Source organism: Siphateles boraxobius, unplaced genomic scaffold (genome assembly GCF_051911475.1).
Source record: "Siphateles boraxobius isolate OS27281-9 unplaced genomic scaffold, OSU_SipBor_1 45, whole genome shotgun sequence".
In the NCBI taxonomy this organism is placed as follows: Eukaryota; Metazoa; Chordata; class Actinopteri; order Cypriniformes; family Leuciscidae; genus Siphateles; species Siphateles boraxobius.
This window is the reverse complement of record NW_027509086.1, coordinates 12,501-35,000: the sequence shown is the minus strand read 5'-3', so window position 1 is coordinate 35,000 and position 22,500 is coordinate 12,501. Positions and strand designations below refer to the sequence as shown.

Here is a 22,500-nt window from a genome sequence, read left to right as displayed (position 1 = left end):
CACACACACACACACACACACACACACACGAGTGTAAGAGTGTGTGTACCCTGCGATGTTGTTGGTGGAGACGCTCTTGTTGAGGGACAGTGTGGATCACACACACACACACACACACACACACACACACTCACACACACACACACACACACACACACACGAGTGTAAGAGTGTGTGTACCCTGCGATGTTGTTGGTGGAGACGCTCTTGTTGAGGGACAGTGTGGATCACACACACACACTCACACACACACACACACACACACACACACACACACACACACACACACACACGAGTGTAAGAGTGTGTGTACCCTGCGATGTTGTTGGTGGAGACGCTCTTGTTGAGGGACAGTGTGGATCACACACACACACACACACACACACACACACTCACACACACACACACACACACACACACACACACACACACGAGTGTAAGAGTGTGTGTACCCAGCGATGTTGTTGGTGGAGACGCTCTTGTTGAGGGACAGTGTGGATCACACACACACACACACACACTCACACACACACACACACACACACACACACACACGAGTGTAAGAGTGTGTGTACCCTGCGATGTTGTTGGTGGAGACGCTCTTGTTGAGGGACAGTGTGGATCACACACACACACACACACACACTCACACACACACACACACACACACACGAGTGTAAGAGTGTGTGTACCCTGCGATGTTGTTGGTGGAGACGCTCTTGTTGAGGAACAGTGTGGATCACACACACACACTCGCACACACACACACACACACACACACACACACACACACACACACACACACACACACACACACACGAGTGTAAGAGTGTGTGTACCCTGCGATGTTGTTGGTGGAGACGCTCTTGTTGAGGGACAGTGTGGATCACACACACACACACACACACACACACACTCACACACACACACACACACACACACACACACACACACACACACACACACACACACACACACACGAGTGTAAGAGTGTGTGTACCCTGCGATGTTGTTGGTGGAGACGCTCTTGTTGAGGGACAGTGTGGATCACACACACACACACACACACACACACACACACACACACACACACACACACGAGTGTAAGAGTGTGTGTACCCTGCGATGTTGTTGGTGGAGACGCTCTTGTTGAGGGACAGTGTGGATCACACACACACACACACACACACTCACACACACACACACACACACTCACACACACACACACACACACACACACACACACACACACACGAGTGTAAGAGTGTGTGTACCCTGCGATGTTGTTGGTGGAGACGCTCTTGTTGAGGGACAGTGTGGATCACACACACACACACACACACACTCACACACACACACACACACACTCACACACACACACACACACACACACACACACACACACACACACACACACGAGTGTAAGAGTGTGTGTACCCTGCGATGTTGTTGGTGGAGACGCTCTTGTTGAGGGACAGTGTGGATCACACACACACACACACACACACACACACACACACACACACACACACACACGAGTGTAAGAGTGTGTGTACCCTGCGATGTTGTTGGTGGAGACGCTCTTGTTGAGGGACAGTGTGGATCACACACACTCACACACACACACTCACACACACACACACACACACACACACACACGCGAGTGTAAGAGTGTGTGTACCCTGCGATGTTGTTGGTGGAGACGCTCTTGTTGAGGGACAGTGTGGATCGGCCCTTGCGCGCGCTGAGGAACGACTGTCGGAGCGTCTCGGAGGCGTACACAGCAGAGCTCGGCCTCTCCTTCAGGATCGGGTCTGTGGAGCAGAACAGTAACGGCCTCGTCACACACACACACACACACGACCTCAGCTGAGGTGACTATCACTATTATTACGGATTAGCAAGAGGAATCCGTCATGAGGAAGAATTAAACAGGAGATATTAGAGGGACTCACTCTTGCTACGCAGGGCCACGTTATGTAAAGTTGCGGCGTTCCGGACCAGCGCCAGCCTCTGTTGCTGCGGTGCATTAATGTGTCAGATGATGATGTCACATGCATGTACACACTTTCATCAGTTCAGAAACCAGGCAAAGCAACAGAAATACTGAATATCCTCAACCTTTCCTTTATTCTGTGTAACATTAAGTTCTCTTGATAATTTACTATCGTCATCGTTTGCTCTCCTCGTGTTGTTCTGAGACTTCTGTTCATCTCTACAACACAAGCACTGATATTTTTAATATTCCTTCATAATGAAGCACAAAACAAGATCATAAAAGTCATCCATACAAAGAGCCGTTTCATCGGATTCTTCTGAAGAGACATGATCACTGTATGTGAGTAGATTTAAATGAGACTTGTATTTATGTACGGTTTAAACAGTGGCCAAGACACATCCTGAACATTAAATATTGTAACGGAAGCTCAAATGTCCATCAGCTGATCCATGTTTATAATGAATAAAAGCCTATAAATCTGTTCATCATAACAAGCGATTCCATGGAGGGACGGAAATCTCCCAGATTTCATTATAATGGATGAACAGAAGCCTTATGGGTCTGGAAAGACATACGAATAAATGCTGACAGGATAAAATATAAAATGTATAATAATTAGGGATGCACCGATACATCGGCCAATAATCGGTAATCGTCATGAGTTACGTAACAAAAATATAATGCAATATTACATAACACATTTCCACACATGGGAAACTAGTGCTTATATTTTTGTATTTTATAAAAAAAAATTATAAATGAAGACAAAAATAGCATAACTGTAAATGATAAAAAAATATATTACATTATATATGTGTGTTTATGCTGCATGAGTAAATATACACATGCAGGATCATATCTGATCACATATACATCTATATATTATAAAGTGTATTACTGAATATAAAATGACATTATGATATATTAGTATTGTCACATATTTTTCAATATATGAAAAGCTGCAATTCCTTATGTATTATTCAATATATTGAAATCCATTAACACGATATGTTATTCTGTATATGTTGAATAAGATGTTGAATAAGAGTGTACCTTCTGCTTCATCTTGGCACAGTTGGCCAGTGTGTCCCGGCAGCGGTTGTGGATCGTCACATTACAGGCTGGGAAACAGGAAGAACAACAACTACATCATTTATTATTACTCTCATAATAGAACCATCAGACACAGACTGAAGCAGAAGCTGACGTTTATCTTCAGTACACTGAGTGTTTCAGGACACCTCATCTGTGGTCCGAGTAAACATGAGGAGTTCTGGGAGTTCTGGCCCGCTCACACACAGAACCGGACCAGCGGTGATCTACACCACTCCAGCAATGCTGAGCAATAACCCTGTGACAGCGTGTTATAGGCTAACTGTGATACCCAGATATGATGAGCATCTCTCCATCAAGAAAACTATCGCAAATCAGAGTGAAAGTGGCCGACGGTAACACACACTCATCTGGAGTAAAGCAGCGAGATGATGTTGCAGTGCTGTCGCCCGCTCCGATTCCTGAGATCATCAGTAAAACACTTTCTCTGACGGGAACTCCATTAAATCTGCGTATATCTGAAGATCTCGATCTGAGGAAACACGTGTGTGTGTGTGTGTGTGTGTGTGTGTGAGTGTGTGTGTGTGTGGGTGTGTGTGTGTGTGTGTGTGTGTGTGTGTGTGTGTGTGTGTGTGTGTGTGTGTGTGTGTGAGTGTGTGTGTGAGTGTGTGTGTGTGTGTGTGTGTGAGTGTGTGTGTGTGTGTGTGTGTGTGTGTGTGTGTGTGTGTGTGTGTGAGTGTGTGTGTGTGTGTGTGTGTGTGAGTGTGTGTGTGTGTGTGTGTGTGAGTGTGTGTGTGTGTGTGTGTGTGTGTGTGTGTGTGTGTGTGTGTGTGAGTGTGTGTGTGTGTGTGTGTGTGTGTGTGTGTGAGTGTGTGTGTGTGTGTGTGTGTGTGTGTGTGTGTGTGTGTGTGTGTGAGTGTGTGTGTGAGTGTGTGTGTGTGTGTGTGTGTGTGTGTGTGTGTGAGTGTGTGTGAGTGTGTGTGTGTGTGTGAGTGTGTGTGTGTGTGTGTGTGTGTGTGTGTGTGTGTGTGTGTGTGTGTGTGTGTGTGTGTGTGTGTGTGTGTGTGTGTGTGTGTGTGTGTGTGTGTGTGTGTGAGTGCTGTCGCTGCTCTTAACAGACATGCCTTTGTCCTGGTCAACAGCAGCCCTGGGTGACATGATTCAACGGACACACACACACACACACACACACACACACACACACACACACACACACACACACACACTCACACACACACACACACACACACACACACACACACACACACACACACACACACTCACACACACACACACACTCACTCACATAATAGTGTGAACTCTTCTATTGTGTGGATTGTATCTGTAGATGTTTGAGATCGAGAGTTTGTCAATAATATCGACTCGACTGAATCTTGTGTCTCTCAGTGAAGGTCAGATGCTTCAAGCCAATGTGTGTGTGTGTGTGTGTGTGTGTGTGTGTGTGTGTGTGTGTGTGTGTGTGTGTGTGTGTGTGTGTGTGTGTGTGTGTGTGTGTGTGTGTGTGTGTGACCTTGGACACACTCAATATCATCGACAGGCTTTGTGTGAACCTTAGAAACACAAAAAAAGCGTGTGTGTGTGTATGTCTGAGAGTGTGTGTGTGTGTGTGTGTGTGTCTGAGAGAGTGAGCATGTGTTGAGTGTGTGACAGACTGTGAGTTAATCTTCACAAAGCCTCGGTCCCTCAGACTCCAGATTACAGGCGTGAGTGAGTGAGTGTGTGTGTGTGTGTGTGTGTGTGTGTGTGTGTGTGTGTGTGTGTGTGTGTGTGTGTGTGTGTGTGTGTGAGAGTCTGTGCATGTGTTGAGTGTGTGGGGGGAGGGGCTTGGTTTGAACATCAACACAACAAAAGAGCTCGTTCTGTACAACAACAGCAGAAGAAGAGCTTTATCTGCTAATGCTGTGATGTCAGAAGGAAAAACAAAAAGAAAACAAAGAAACAGAAAACTGGAAGAAAACAAAACTAGAGGTATTTTAGCATGATTACATACAGAGAGGCCTTAAAACTGCTAGATCTGCTTATTTTTCAACACTATTAGAAGAAAATAAACAAAACTCTAGGTATTTATTTGAATAAGTGGCTAAATTAACGAAAAATTTCCAAGCACCACATAATATCAGGGAGAAAATTATAACTATGCAACCGTCTACTACAGTCTCGCATCCGGCAGTGCAGTGTAGTCTCACTGACGAAAACTTCGATTCATTTATTGCTATGGGAGAGGAAGAATTTTCTAAACTCGTTAAATCAATCGACGACATGTATGTTAGACCCTATACCGACTAAACCATTGAAAGAGATGCTTCCAGAAGTCATAGATCCTCTTCTTAATATCATTAATTCATCTTTGTCATTAGGATACGTACCAAAACCCTTTAAGCTGGCTATAATTAAACCGCTTATTAAAAATGCAACTTGATCCTACAGAATTAGTCAATTACAGGCCGATCTCGAACCTGCCTTTTCTGTCAAAGATACTAGAAAAGGCAGTAACCTCACAACTGTGTTTTTTTTTAGAAAGAAATGATATCTGTGAGGATTTCCAGTCAGGATTTAGACCGCACCATAGCACTGAGACAGCTCTCATTAAAGTCACAAATGATTTGCTATTATCCTTCGATCGTGGTTGTATCTCTCTATTAGTGTTACTTGATCTTAGTGCTGCATTTGACACCATTGACCACAACATTCTCTTAAATAGACTAGAAAACTATGTCGGCATTAGTGGAATTGCATTAGCATGGTTTAAATCATATTTATCTGACCGTTATCAGTTTGTAGCAGTAAATGTAGAGATGTCTTATTGATCACAAGTTCAGTATGGCGTACCACAAGGCTCAGTACTAGGACCGCTGCTGTTCACTCTGTACATGCTACCTTTAGGAGATATCATTAGGAAACATGGCATTAGTTTTCACTGTTATGCTGATGATGCTCAGCTCTATATTTCTTCCAAACCTAATGAAACTCACCAATTCACAAAATTATCAGAATGCATAGTTGATATCAAAAACTGGATGACTAGTAATTTCCTACTACTAAATTCTGAAAAAACAGAGATTCCAATTATTGGAAAAACTTCCACACGTAATAACCTAGAATACTGTCTAACACTTGATGCTGCTCTGTTAAGTCTTCGTCGTCAGTTAGGAACCTTAATTAAAAATGCAGAACAATTGGTTCATGCGTTCATGACATCAAGGCTAGATTATTGTAATGATCTACTGGGTGGTTGCCCTGCACGCTTAATAAACAAACTACAGCTGGTCCAAAACGCAGCCGCTAGAGTTCTTACCAGAACCAGGAAGTACGACCATATTAGCCCGGTTCTGTCAACACTGCATTGGCTCCCTATTAAACATCATATACATTTAAAAATATTGCTGATTACTTACAAAGCACTAAATGGTTTAGCTCCCCAGTACTTGAGCAAGCTCTTAACGCATTATAGTCCTTCACGTCTATTGCGATCTCAAAGTTCTGGCCAGTTAATAATACCTAGAATATATAAATCGACTGCTGGCGGTAGATCCTTTTCCTATTTAGCACCAAAGCTTTGGAACAATCTTCCTAACATTGTCCGGGAAGCAGACACAGTCTGTCAGTTCAAAGCTAGACTAAAAACACATCTCTTTGACCTAGCATACACATAACACTCTATAGACTTCTATAATTCAATATTAGGCTGCTTAGATTAGGTCAGCCGGAACTGGGAACACTTCCCATAAATCCTGATGTACTCGTTACATCATAAGAAGAATGGCATCTACGCTAATATTAGTCTCTCTGTTTATCCCGAGGTTTACCGCAGTCCGCCGGATCCAGGCCGTATCCGGATCTGATGAAGGATCATCACATGGACACGACGACAGCGCATCCCTGAAGTGCCAACTAGCCTCATCAACACTGTGAAGGCCTCATGGACACCTCAACAAACTCGTCTCCATACCGGCGTGATGACTCCGACCCCTAACCAGATGAACTGGATAAATATTGTGAATGTTCTGATCCAATCTGACCTTTGACCTGTAATCCTCCCTAAATCATAATCATACACTGTTGGTTCGTAGGCCAGAGGAGAAGTTTCTCAGGTCCTATTTATATAAGATTTCTTCTGTGTGTGAATAAAACAGTGTATTTACTGCAGTGACAAGAAGTGATGAGCTTTTCTCTGAGAAGGGTCAGAGGTTGAGGCGTTTAACGTTAAGGTCAAAGGTCAGCAGAATTGAATAAAGAGACTGTCAAAAATAATACGTGCATAAATCAAAACCATAATTTACTCAGAACACCTCTGAAATGAGAACGCAAGTGGGATTACTCCATTAACAAGATTTAGCCTTAATAATGTCACATGCCTGTCCTGTCTTGTGTTGCACATGGGTGTTTTGTTATTGTGGGCCATGTGCTCTTGTCCTTGTCTGATCCCTCCCCCTCGTTACCTGATTATTGTTTGAGTTCTTCCACCTGTCCCCTCTTGATTTGTTCCCTTCTTAAGTCTCCTCTTGTTTGCAGTCTTTGTCGGATCGTTGTCTAATGTTTCCTGTTCCCTGTGATCCTCCTGTAAGTTTCATGTTCTATTTTTGTTTTATATGTATTAGTTATGTTTTCCCCCTCGTGGGTTTTGTTTTGTGTTTATGTTTTCTTTTGTAAATAAATATAATTTCTCCTGCACTTGAGTCCTCACACTTTTTTCCTTACCTGTTCCGTGACAAATAATCTACAGGTTTACAACACACCTACAGGTTTACGTACAGCAATTGTAAAGCTATATTTCGTGTGTATAAACTAAATCAGTCGTAGATCAACTCAAACACACGTAGCAAATGTTGCATCTGTATTCTGGAATCGTACCCTCATAAAGTCATTTCTGTCAGGACCACTATCGTCAAATATGATTGACAGTTAGCATACAGGCTGGATTATCAATGTGAATGTATTGCAGATATCATTCATAATATTTTAAAGTACAACATAATTCAAGATTTTATTCTGAATCAGAATGCCAGATCGTGAGTGAGACAGGAGGAGCTGGGGAGGGAGGAGGGTATCAGCTCCTGAGAAACACCACAGCTGCTGATATTATATATGAATACAGTGATAGTGTCGTATTCCTACAGGTCGAGGATCAGCTGAGAGTCACTGATGCAAGATCGACTGACGTGACCTGCCAGAACTGACGATACGCTTGCGTAATTTTAGAATTACGCAACTATGGTTTTGATTTATGCACGTATTATTTTTGACAGTCTCTTTATTCCATACTAGCAGTAGCACTGGACTGTGTGGAGTGTGTGTGGGACTCAGTGGTGTAATGCTGAGGTTAAAGCTGGTGTGTGTGGGACTCACTGGTGTAATGCTGAGGTTAAAGCTGGTGTGTGTGGGACTCACTGGTGTAATGCTGAGGTTAAAGCTGGTGTGTGTGGGGCTCACTGGTGTAATGCTGAGGTTAAAGCTGGTGTGTGTGGGACTCACTGGTGTAATGCTGAGGTTAAAGCTGGTGTGTGTGGGACTTACTGGGGCAGCTGAGCGCTTCTTTGGCAGTGATGCTCTTGTTGCAGGCGGAGCAGAGAGTGGTGGCAGAAACACTGAGAGAGGTGAACAGGTGACCGTTGCTGAACCGAGACTCACGCTCCTTCGTCTCCTTCTCACGTGCCTTCATCCGCTCCTTCTCCTTATTCTGCACACAGAGCATCAAATCTTTACATCACTACAATGACAGAAAACTAGTGTTTCTTTAAATTAAGCAAACAATAATCCTTTAACAGTAAACACATCATTTATTCATGCTGCAATGCATGCTGGGATCTTATAAACTCTTAATATCTTAGCAATATGAATATCAGTTATCAGTTCAGCACATCATCAGTCTCTTCTTTACATTGCGTCTTCACCATTGGCTATAAGAGGAGCAGATCTCTGATTGGCCGTTGCGTTCATGTGCTCAACAGATACGCCTGTGATTGGCCGTTGCGTTCATACACTCAACAGATAGGCCTGTGATTGGCCGTTGCGTTCATACACTCAACAGACACGCCTGTGATTGGCCGTTGCGTTCATACACTCAACAGATACGCCTGTGATTGGCCGTTGCATTCATACGCTCAACAGACACGCCTGTGATTGGCCGTTGCATTCATACGCTCAACAGACACGCCTGTGATTGGCCGTTGCATTCATACGCTCAACAGACACGGCTGTGATTGGCCGTTGCATTCATACACTCAACAGATACGCCTGTGATTGGCCGTTGCGTTCATACACTCAACAGATACGCCTGTGATTGGCCGTTGCATTCATACGCTCAACAGACACGCCTGTGATTGGCCGTTGCATTCATACAATCAACAGACACGGCTGTGATTGGCCGGTGTGTTCATGCGCTTGACAGATACGCTTGTGATTGGCCGTTGCATTCATACGCTCAACAGACACGCCTGTGATTGGCCGTTGCATTCATACGCTCAACAGACACGCCTGTGATTGGCCGTTGCATTCATACGCTCAACAGACACGGCTGTGATTGGCCGTTGCATTCATACACTCAATAGATACGCCTGTGATTGGCCGTTGCGTTCATACGCTCAACAGACACGCCTGTGATTGGCCGTTGCATTCATACAATCAACAGACACGGCTGTGATTGGCCGGTGTGTTCATGCGCTTGACAGATACGCTTGTGATTGGTCGGTGCATTCATACGCTCAACAGACACGCCTGTGATTGGCCGTTGCATTCATACGCTCAACAGACACGCCTGTGATTGGCCGTTGCATTCATACGCTCAACAGACACGGCTGTGATTGGCCGTTGCATTCATACACTCAATAGATACGCCTGTGATTGGCCGTTGCGTTCATACGCTCAACAGACACGCCTGTGATTGGCCGTTGCATTCATACAATCAACAGACACGGCTGTGATTGGCCGGTGTGTTCATGCGCTTGACAGATACGCTTGTGATTGGTCGGTGCATTCATGCGCTCAACAGACACGCCTGTGATTGCCCGTTGCATTCATACAATCAACAGACACGGCTGTGAATCGCCGGTGTGTTCATGCGCTTGACAGATACGCTTGTGATTGGTCGGTGCATTCATACGCTCAACAGACACGGCTGTGATTGGCCGGTGTGTTCATGCGCTCAACAGACACGGCTGTGATTGGCCGGTGTGTTCATGCGCTCAACAGACACGCCTGTGATTGGCCGGTGTGTTCATGTGCTTGACAGATACGCTTGTGATTGGCCGGTGCGTTCATGCTCTACAATGCCACAGTTTGTAGAAATCTGCTCTCATTTCTGTTCAAATGTTAATAATTAATTTAGAATTTAAGGTGTGAGTAATTCACTCGCAGTCTACATTTGCACTCTCTAAGATACAGCTATGTGTTTGGGACATGGATTTTAATGGTGAGACTTTTGTTTTTGTAATCAGGCTCTCAAAAATGATATAAAAATTTGGATTTAGAATTATCGGCTAATATATCTATTATCTGCTTTCAAATATAAAGAATTTTCAGTTATCGGCATCGGGCCAAAATGTTTGTATGAGTGCATCCCTAGAAAGCCCTAATGCATTTTCATGATTTCTAAAGTTCAATTGTGGTTTACACATTTCTCAATACTTCCCAGCAAGCAACAGCCGTAATTTCTCCGTCTAGATTAACTATAGACCCGCTATAGTCCGGCTATGAGTGACACACTTACAGCAAAAATAACCTTGAGTTTAGTTACATGTCGTTTTTGCCAAAATAACTTGCGAGATGTCTGATATTCCATCATGTGAGCAAAGTCAACAGTGATTACAAGGTGTTTGGTTTTATTTCTTTGACATGTACTATGCGTCTATTCTTGGGCTGTGGTTAGACGTCTATTAAACCCTCACTGACACATCTGGCACATGTGGATTCACCGCATAAGCAGATGTGGGCCGCATCTGGGCCGACACGATGATGCTGTGTGGGATATCAGCAGAAGATCCGGCTCTTTCCTCGTGTATTGCCCTGGATGATGTGGAGAAGCAGTGGCGTTCCTACTGAACCTGTATTGTGGATTTATTGAAGCATATGCTTCATATCTGATTCATACCAGTAACATATAGCAGGGCTGCCAACTCTCACGCATTGAGCGTGAGACACACGCAATTGACCCAATTCTCACGCTCTCACGCCACACCCCCGATTTCTCACGCTTAAGTGTCAACCCGGTAGGTAAAATGCCTGAAAGATGAGTTTATCTATCAATCTACCTGTTGAGCCACTCGCGATCGACTAGTTATACCGCAAATTAGTTAAATATCCCGTAATCTAGAGTAAAGATATTGTGCTCCAAACCGCGCGCACGGCAGAGGTAAGCGAGCGAGAGACCTTGCGTGTGCAGACCACGCTTGTGTGTGTGTGTGTGTGTGTGTGTGTGTGTGTGTGTGTGTGTGTGTGTGTGTGTGTGTGTGAGTGTGTGTGTGTGTGTGTGTGTGAGTGTGTGTGTGTGATGGGTAGGTTTAGGGGTAGGGTTAGTGTAAGGGAATAGAATATACAGTTTGTACAGTATAGAAATCATTATGTCTATGGAAAGTCCCCATAAATAATGGAAACACTACGTGTGTGTGTGTGTGTGTGAGTGTGTGTTTATGTATATCTGGGTGGGGTTGTGTTTTTTAGTTATGAAAATGCAAGCTTTGCTCTTTATGATTGGTTATGGATTGTGAGACTCTTACAGTTAGAACAGTGAAATGTGCATCTCAATGTTAAGTCTTATTAGTTATTTTTGCCATTCAAATATTATCATAGTGAACTTGAAACTCTGGAAATAAATTATGAAAACTGTTTGCTTTGTGACAATCTAAAACCATTAAAAAGCTTGAAGTTTTGAATCTTCAGAGAGCATTCAAAAATAATGTTTTCGTACCTTAATGTGACATCAGCAAAACGTCGCTGGAAGATGTGTGTGTTATCTGTGTGTCTGTGTGTTCAGTCCTGATTCAGATCATCTCGTTCATCCACAATCACTCCTTTTCTCTACCTACACACTGAGATGAGGCATAAACACCTCCATATTACACTCCTCTGTGAAACGTGAAGGCGGCTGCGTTAGAGACGCTGAATAGCTACTATGATTTTCGCTAATAAAATCATGCAGGAAAGCGTGGGAACTTTATGATTATGTCTGCTCTCTTGGTTTCATCTCAATCAGACTTCATCATGTTACACACACGTGATGCGTTTAGATGATTTTTGTGTTTTTCTCGTGTGGACGCAGAGCATTTTAAAGTGAAAACGCTGGATTAATGGATTAATGTAATGTAAATAGGTCACAAGGGTTATAAAAGATGGATATTGCATGCTTCACACTCATGTTGGATGTGTTTAAATTCTGATGCTTTCATATGAAAACAAACATGATGAACAAAGTATTATTTAATTTTCCCCTTAAGATCACCTGTCCCATACTAATACAAACAATCCCATACTAAGAGTTAAAAATCAACATATTAGAGGAGCACTAAACATGCGTTGTTTGTGAGAGGAGTCAGTGCCAGTTTGAGTCAGAGATCTGAACAGGAACAGGAAGTACAAACACGCTACTTCCTCTTCTGTGGAAGAGTCTGAGGTTGAAGTTGCATGAAAGGGAAGTTACACTCGTCTTTTCATGTCGAGTGAAACGCTTCTGGAACAAGAGCAGATGTGGGCGGGGCTTGATTGTGTCGGTGGGGAACTGATTGGCTGGTTGGATGGTTGTGGTTTGCTATTGGCTGATCTCATGTGAGTTACAGGTTATAGCCCCGCCCTCGTCATCAGAGAAGAGAATCAATTATTCTGATTCAAGATTATTAACACAATAATGATGTGCACTGATCAATCATTTATAATAAACAGCAATATTCCGTAAAATATTAAGAATTGTCCACTTTGATTTCATGGTGACTTTAAACATCAGGTTCAGGTTCAGTTATATATGCATTAACTTGTAAAGAATGACATATTTTTCTATTTTTACAATGTCTTTCAGAAAGAACAGGCCTTCCTTCTATGTGTGTGTGTGTCTCGATTACTATCTGTGTGTGTTGTGTTTCCTCCGCTGAGACAGTTAGAGACAGCAGTGTGTGTGAATATGGCTGATACATGAGCTTATGAAATCACACTCAATCCTAAAATTCATTGTTACACCTTTAGAAAGTATAATGCATGACAAACAACCAATTTCAGACGTAAAAAGGAATCTGCCAATATTATAATGCTTTTTAACTTTGGCTACAACTACTTGTGAAAAGATATAATGCATTATAACGTACATTATGAATACCTTTATACTGCATTATAGATAAAGGCTTTAAGTGATAGCAAATAAAGTAAGAGTGTGTATTGTTGTTATCATATTCTCCAAGTCTGTGTATTGGTGGGTTTTTGAACACATTTTGTTTAGATATAATGTGGTTTTATGGTTCTTTTACTTGACAATGTCATTGTTGTTTTAGTGAATCGCTGAGAGAGCGAGAACAGAGCCGGTTTGTGCTCAGTGCTTCAGTAACCCAGCACATCTCATGCTGTACGCCGGTAACCGGTCGAGCCGGTTCACATTAATTGGTTATAAAATAATGGCTTGTAGTAACCGTACTGTTAAACATAGACTGTGTGCTGTCAAGATCATGCTTCATCCCAGATGGAAACACTTTGGGAATTTGTGACATTTAACTTGAGTGTAGAAGAGTAAGATATAAGAAAATGTGCAAATTCAAAATATATCGTTGTCCATCCTAGAGTTTAAATGATCCGGTATGAATATGTGTACCGTTACTTGTGTATTTCTTTTGCTATCCTAAAATAAATACTATAGTTGCATGTTATGATCTGCATTCAGAACAGACCCGAGGCCGATCTTCCTTCTGAGAAACTGGAGATGATTCTCAGAGAACATCATTCTTCAAAGCATCTCTTTTTGTGTTTCAAAGGAAAAAACGTGAGTCATACGGGTTTGCAAAGACATGAGAGAGTAACTGATGATAAGTGTGTTACTGTAGTAACCCTGACCATGGGTTTACTGTAGTAACCCTGACCATGGGTTTACTGTAGTAACGCTGACCATGGGTTTACTGTAGTATCGCTGACCATGGGTTTACTGTAGTATCGCTGACCATGGGTTTACTGTAGTAACCCTGACCATGGGTTTACTGTAGTAACGCTGACCATGGGTTTACTGTAGTATCGCTGACCATGGGTTTACTGTAGTATCGCTGACCATGGGTTTACTGTAGTAACCCTGACCATGGGTTTACTGTAGTATCGCTGACCATGGGTTTACTGTAGTAACGCTGACCATGGGTTTACTGTAGTAACGCTGACCATGGGTTTACTGTAGTAACCCTGACCATGGGTTTACTGTAGTAACGCTGACCATGGGTTTACTGTAGTATCGCTGACCATGGGTTTACTGTAGTATCGCTGACCATGGGTTTACTGTAGTAACGCTGACCATGGGTTTACTGTAGTAACCCTGACCATGGGTTTACTGTAGTAACGCTGACCATGGGTTTACTGTAGTATCGCTGACCATGGGTTTACTGTAGTAACGCTGACCATGGGTTTACTGTAGTATCGCTGACCATGGGTTTACTGTAGTAACGCTGACCATGGGTTTACTGTAGTAACGCTGACCATGGGTTTACTGTAGTATCGCTGACCATGGGTTTACTGTAGTAACGCTGACCATGGGTTTACTGTAGTAACGCTGACCATGGGTTTACTGTAGTAACGCTGACCATGGGTTTACTGTAGTAACCCTGACCATGGGTTTACTGTAGTAACGCTGACCATGGGTTTACTGTAGTATCGCTGACCATGGGTTTACTGTAGTAACCCTGACCATGGGTTTACTGTAGTAACGCTGACCAATGGTTTACTGTAGTATCGCTGACCATGGGTTTACTGTAGTAACCCTGACCATGGGTTTACTGTAGTAACGCTGACCATGGGTTTACTGTAGTATCGCTGACCATGGGTTTACTGTAGTATCGCTGACCATGGGTTTACTGTAGTATCGCTGACCATGGGTTTACTGTAGTAACGCTGACCATGGGTTTACTGTAGTAACCCTGACCATGGGTTTACTGTAGTAACGCTGACCATGGGTTTACTGTAGTATCGCTGACCATGGGTTTACTGTAGTAACCCTGACCATGGGTTTACTGTAGTAACGCTGACCATGGGTTTACTGTAGTAACCCTGACCATGGGTTTACTGTAGTAACGCTGACCATGGGTTTACTGTAGTATCGCTGACCATGGGTTTACTGTAGTAACGCTGACCATGGGTTTACTGTAGTATCGCTGACCATGGGTTTACTGTAGTAACGCTGACCATGGGTTTACTGTAGTAACGCTGACCATGGGTTTACTGTAGTATCGCTGACCATGGGTTTACTGTAGTAACGCTGACCATGGGTTTACTGTAGTAACGCTGACCATGGGTTTACTGTAGTAACGCTGACCATGGGTTTACTGTAGTAACCCTGACCATGGGTTTACTGTAGTAACGCTGACCATGGGTTTACTGTAGTATCGCTGACCATGGGTTTACTGTAGTAACCCTGACCATGGGTTTACTGTAGTAACGCTGACCAATGGTTTACTGTAGTATCGCTGACCATGGGTTTACTGTAGTAACCCTGACCATGGGTTTACTGTAGTAACGCTGACCATGGGTTTACTGTAGTAACGCTGACCATGGGTTTACTGTAGTAACGCTGACCATGGGTTTACTGTAGTATCGCTGACCATGGGTTTACTGTAGTAACGCTGACCATGGGTTTACTGTAGTAACGCTGACCATGGGTTTACTGTAGTATCGCTGACCATGGGTTTACTGTAGTAACGCTGACCATGGGTTTACTGTAGTAACGCTGACCATGGGTTTACTGTAGTAACGCTGACCATGGGTTTACTGTAGTAACCCTGACCATGGGTTTACTGTAGTAACGCTGACCATGGGTTTACTGTAGTAACGCTGACCATGGGTTTACTGTAGTATCGCTGACCATGGGTTTACTGTAGTATCACTGACCATGGGTTTACTGTAGTAACGCTGACCATGGGTTTACTGTAGTATCGCTGACCATGGGTTTACTGTAGTAACGCTGACCATGGGTTTACTGTAGTATCGCTGACCATGGGTTTACTGTAGTAACGCTGACCATGGGTTTACTGTAGTATCGCTGACCATGGGTTTACTGTAGTAACCCTGACCATGGGTTTACTGTAGTAACGCTGTTTACTGTAGTACTGTAGTAACGCTGACCATGGGTTTACTGTAGTATCGCTGACCATGGGTTTACTGTAGTAACGCTGACCATGGGTTTACTGTAGTAACGCTGACCATGGGTTTACTGTAGTATCGCTGACCATGGGTTTACTGTAGTAACGCTGACCATGGGTTTACTGTAGTATCGCTGACCATGGGTTTACTGTAGTAACGCTGACCATGGGTTTACTGTAGTATCGCTGACCATGGGTTTACTGTAGTAACGCTGACCATGGGTTTACTGTAGTAACGCTGACCATGGGTTTACTGTAGTATCGCTGACCATGGGTTTACTGTAGTAACGCTGACCATGGGTTTACTGTAGTATCGCTGACCATGGGTTTACTGTAGTAACGCTGACCATGGGTTTACTGTAGTATCGCTGACCATGGGTTTACTGTAGTAACGCTGACCATGGGTTTACTGTAGTATCGCTGACCATGGGTTTACTGTAGTAACGCTGACCATGGGTTTACTGTAGTAACGCTGACCATGGGTTTACTGTAGTAACGCTGACCATGGGTTTACTGTAGTATCGCTGACCATGGGTTTACTGTAGTAACGCTGACCATGGGTTTACTGTAGTAACGCTGACCATGGGTTTACTGTAGTAACGCTGAGCATGGGTTTACTGTAGTAACGCTGACCATGGGTTTACTGTAGTAACCCTGACCATGGGTTTACTGTAGTAACGCTGACCATGGGTTTACTGTAGTAACGCTGACCATGGGTTTACTGTAGTAACGCTGACCATGGGTTTACTGTAGTATCGCTGACCATGGGTTTACTGTAGTAACGCTGACCATGGGTTTACTGTAGTAACGCTGACCATGGGTTTACTGTAGTAACGCTGACCATGGGTTTACTGTAGTAACGCTGACCATGGGTTTACTGTAGTAACGCTGACCATGGGTTTACTGTAGTAACGCTGACCATGGGTTTACTGTAGTATGGCTGACCATGGGTTTACTGTAGTAACGCTGACCATGGGTTTACTGTAGTAACGCTGACCATGGGTTTACTGTAGTATCGCTGACCATGGGTTTACTGTAGTAACCCTGACCATGGGTTTACTGTAGTAACGCTGACCATGGGTTTACTGTAGTAACGCTGACCATGGGTTTACTGTAGTAACGCTGACAATGGGTTTACTGTTATAACGCTGACCATGGGTTTACTGTAGTAACGCTGACCATGGGTTTACTGTAGTATCGCTGACCATGGGTTTACTGTAGTAACGCTGACCATGGGTTTACTGTAGTAACGCTGACCATGGGTTTACTGTAGTATCGCTGACCATGGGTTTACTGTAGTAACCCTGACCATGGGTTTACTGTAGTAACGCTGACCATCGGTTTACTGTAGTAACGCTGACCATGGGTTTACTGTAGTATCGCTGACCATGGGTTTACTGTAGTAAAGCTGACCATGGGTTTACTGTAGTAACGCTGACCATGGGTTTACTGTAGTAACGCTGACCATGGGTTTACTGTAATAACGCTGACAATGGGTTTACTGTAGTAACGCTAACCATGGGTTTACTGTAGTAACGCTGACCATGGGTTTACTGTAGTATCGCTGACCATGGGTTTACTGTAGTATCGCTGACCATGGGTTTACTGTAGTAACGCTGACCATGGGTTTACTGTAGTATCGCTGACCATGGGTTTACTGTAGTAACGCTGACCATGGGTTTACTGTAGTAACGCTGACCATGGGTTTACTGTAGTATCGCTGACCATGGGTTTACTGTAGTAACCCTGACCATGGGTTTACTGTAGTAACCCTGACCATGGGTTTACTGTAGTAACCCTGACCATGGGTTTACTGTAGTAACCCTGACCATGGGTTTACTGTAGTAACGCTGACCATGGGTTTACTGTAGTAACGCTGACCATCGGTTTACTGTAGTAACGCTGACCATGGGTTTACTGTAGTAACCCTGACCATGGGTTTACTGTAGTAACGCTGACCATGGGTTTACTGTAGTAACGCTGACCATGGGTTTACTGTAGTATCGCTGACCATGGGTTTACTGTAGTAACGCTGACCATGGGTTTACTGTAGTATCGCTGACCATGGGTTTACTGTAGTAACGCTGACCATGGGTTTACTGTAGTATCGCTGACCATGGGTTTACTGTAGTAACGCTGACCATGGGTTTACTGTAGTAACGCTGACCATGGGTTTACTGTAGTATCGCTGACCATGGGTTTACTGTAGTAACGCTGACCATGGGTTTACTGTAGTATCGCTGACCATGGGTTTACTGTAGTAACGCTGACCATGGGTTTACTGTAGTATCGCTGACCATGGGTTTACTGTAGTAACGCTGACCATGGGTTTACTGTAGTATCGCTGACCATGGGTTTACTGTAGTAACGCTGACCATGGGTTTACTGTAGTAACGCTGACCATGGGTTTACTGTAGTAACGCTGACCATGGGTTTACTGTAGTATCGCTGACCATGGGTTTACTGTAGTAACGCTGACCATGGGTTTACTGTAGTAACGCTGACCATGGGTTTACTGTAGTAACGCTGAGCATGGGTTTACTGTAGTAACGCTGACCATGGGTTTACTGTAGTAACCCTGACCATGGGTTTACTGTAGTAACGCTGACCATGGGTTTACTGTAGTAACGCTGACCATGGGTTTACTGTAGTAACGCTGACCATGGGTTTACTGTAGTATCGCTGACCATGGGTTTACTGTAGTAACGCTGACCATGGGTTTACTGTAGTAACGCTGACCATGGGTTTACTGTAGTAACGCTGACCATGGGTTTACTGTAGTAACGCTGACCATGGGTTTACTGTAGTAACGCTGACCATGGGTTTACTGTAGTAACGCTGACCATGGGTTTACTGTAGTATGGCTGACCATGGGTTTACTGTAGTAACGCTGACCATGGGTTTACTGTAGTAACGCTGACCATGGGTTTACTGTAGTATCGCTGACCATGGGTTTACTGTAGTAACCCTGACCATGGGTTTACTGTAGTAACGCTGACCATGGGTTTACTGTAGTAACGCTGACCATGGGTTTACTGTAGTAACGCTGACAATGGGTTTACTGTTATAACGCTGACCATGGGTTTACTGTAGTAACGCTGACCATGGGTTTACTGTAGTATCGCTGACCATGGGTTTACTGTAGTAACGCTGACCATGGGTTTACTGTAGTAACGCTGACCATGGGTTTACTGTAGTATCGCTGACCATGGGTTTACTGTAGTAACCCTGACCATGGGTTTACTGTAGTAACGCTGACCATCGGTTTACTGTAGTAACGCTGACCATGGGTTTACTGTAGTATCGCTGACCATGGGTTTACTGTAGTAAAGCTGACCATGGGTTTACTGTAGTAACGCTGACCATGGGTTTACTGTAGTAACGCTGACCATGGGTTTACTGTAGTAACGCTGACAATGGGTTTACTGTAGTAACGCTAACCATGGGTTTACTGTAGTAACGCTGACCATGGGTTTACTGTAGTATCGCTGACCATGGGTTTACTGTAGTATCGCTGACCATGGGTTTACTGTAGTAACGCTGACCATGGGTTTACTGTAGTATCGCTGACCATGGGTTTACTGTAGTAACGCTGACCATGGGTTTACTGTAGTAACGCTGACCATGGGTTTACTGTAGTATCGCTGACCATGGGTTTACTGTAGTAACCCTGACCATGGGTTTACTGTAGTAACCCTGACCATGGGTTTACTGTAGTAACCCTGACCATGGGTTTACTGTAGTAACCCTGACCATGGGTTTACTGTAGTAACGCTGACCATGGGTTTACTGTAGTAACGCTGACCATCGGTTTACTGTAGTAACGCTGACCATGGGTTTACTGTAGTAACCCTGACCATGGGTTTACTGTAGTAACCCTGACTATGGGTTTACTGTAGTAACCCTGACCATGGGTTTACTGTAGTAACGCTGACCATGGGTTTACTGTAGTAACGCTGACCATCGGTTTACTGTAGTAACGCTGACCATGGGTTTACTGTAGTATCGCTGACCATGGGTTTACTGTAGTAACGCTGACCATGGGTTTACTGTAGTAACGCTGACCATGGGTTTACTGTAGTAACCCTGACCATGGGTTTACTGTAGTATCGCTGACCATGGGTTTACTGTAGTAACGCTGACCATGGGTTTACTGTAGTAACGCTGACCATGGGTTTACTGTAGTAACCCTGACCATGGGTTTACTGTAGTATCGCTGACCATGGGTTTACTGTAGTAACCCTGACCATGGGTTTACTGTAGTAACGCTGACCATGGGTTTACTGTAGTAACGCTGACCATGGGTTTACTGTAGTATCGCTGACCATGGGTTTACTGTAGTAACCCTGACCATGGGTTTACTGTAGTAACGCTGACCATGGGTTTACTGTAGTATCGCTGACCATGGGTTTACTGTAGTAACGCTGACCATGGGTTTACTGTAGTAACGCTGACCATGGGTTTACTGTAGTATCGCTGACCATGGGTTTACTGTAGTAACCCTGACCATGGGTTTACTGTAGTAACGCTGACCATGGGTTTACTGTAGTAACGCTGACCATGGGTTTACTGTAGTAACGCTGACCATGGGTTTACTGTAGTATCGCTGACCATGGGTTTACTGTAGTAACGCTGACCATGGGTTTACTGTAGTATCGCTGACCATGGGTTTACTGTAGTAACCCTGACCATGGGTTTACTGTAGTAACGCTGACCATGGGTTTACTGTAGTAACGCTGACCATGGGTTTACTGTAGTAACGCTGACCATGGGTTTACTGTAGTATCGCTGACCATGGGTTTACTGTAGTAACGCTGACCATGGGTTTACTGTAGTAACGCTGACCATGGGTTTACTGTAGTAACGCTGACCATGGGTTTACTGTAGTAACGCTGACCATGGGTTTACTGTAGTAACGCTGACCATGGGTTTACTGTAGTAACGCTGACCATGGGTTTGCTGTAGTAACGCTGACCATGGGTTTAAATGTTCAATTGAAATGTTATTATAATGTGGTGAAAAAAAAATTCTCTATTTTAAATTAGGTTTTTACATGTTACTGATGTTAAAAATTATTTTTTTTTATCTGCATTTAAATTCAAGCTCAGTCCTTTACAGTTAAATGTGCATTTCCTAGAAATAATCATGTAATATCATTAGTTACTGGGTGTGACGAGACACACACGAGAGGAGACTTTTGGACAATATTTAATAGAAATCCTCAATTGACAAAATTCATGAATGGAAAATAGTGTGCAGGTGCATTTTGAAATGTTTTAACTAATAATCTTGTAATGAATGTCATTTCAGTTCTAATTTATCAGTATGAATGATGAAGTGCATTAAACGACAACAATATACAAGCACTGTAAAATGTTTGGCCACAGACTCAACTGACTGTCTGATTTCACACGCATCTCTTCAGACTTACTGTATGTATGAGCTTCCAGAACTACTGACTGAAGCTGTGTGTGTGTGTGTGTGTGTGTGTGTGTGTGTGTGTGTGTGTGTGTGTGTGTGTGTGTGTGTGTGTGTGTGTGTGTGTGTGAGAGCTGATTGAACTCCTTCAGACAAGTTGAACAGAGAAATAAAAACAGTATAAATAACAAAATAAATAACAGTCAAGTGTTATAAACACTAAGTGTGCAACCATAATCAAAGTAGGCTTTCTCTCTCGATATATTAAAGTGCAAACCGAGAGCAGAGCCACGACTCCTCATCCAGAGATGGGTCTGGAAGTGGGAGATAGGCTACGCTATTGTATGCAGCATAATGTGCGTGCATCAGGGAGCTCGCGTTTACTTTCACTTTCAAATCTGGATTGCGCGTAGACTAGCTTACTCATAGCGGCGGTGCTGAGATTCTGCGAGATAACGGGCGTTCACACAGAACGCAAGGTCTAGAGACGCCGCGTTTTAGAATACCGTGTCAAAAGATGCAAACGCAACATTATACACATACGTCCGTGTATGTGTGTGTGTGTGTGTGTGTGTGTGTGTGTGTGTGTGTCAGGTATGATCTTTCACTCATTGCACTCCCTGTCTTTGTTCTTTTCACTCAGTCTGTCGCTTTGTGTCTCAGATCTCAGATCTCTCGTCTCTATAAAACATTATCCTTTTAATCACA

At 43.7% G+C, this 22,500-nt stretch overlaps 1 protein-coding gene across 2 annotated transcripts in view; it reads right to left on the bottom strand.

Moving 5' to 3' along the window:
* arhgef2b (rho/rac guanine nucleotide exchange factor (GEF) 2b) overlaps positions 1 to 22,500 on the bottom strand; it is a 65,075-nt gene that overhangs the window by 39,648 nt on the left and 2,927 nt on the right. For both annotated transcript variants that reach the window (XM_077200186.1, XM_077200187.1), the window contains exons 2-5: positions 8,588 to 8,750; positions 3,053 to 3,120; positions 1,956 to 2,019; positions 1,682 to 1,814 (exon numbers count right to left, since the gene is read on the bottom strand). In XM_077200186.1, coding sequence (XP_077056301.1) covers positions 1,682 to 1,814; positions 1,956 to 2,019; positions 3,053 to 3,120; positions 8,588 to 8,750 — 428 coding nt within the window. The remainder of the gene's footprint in view (positions 1 to 1,681; positions 1,815 to 1,955; positions 2,020 to 3,052; positions 3,121 to 8,587; positions 8,751 to 22,500) is intronic.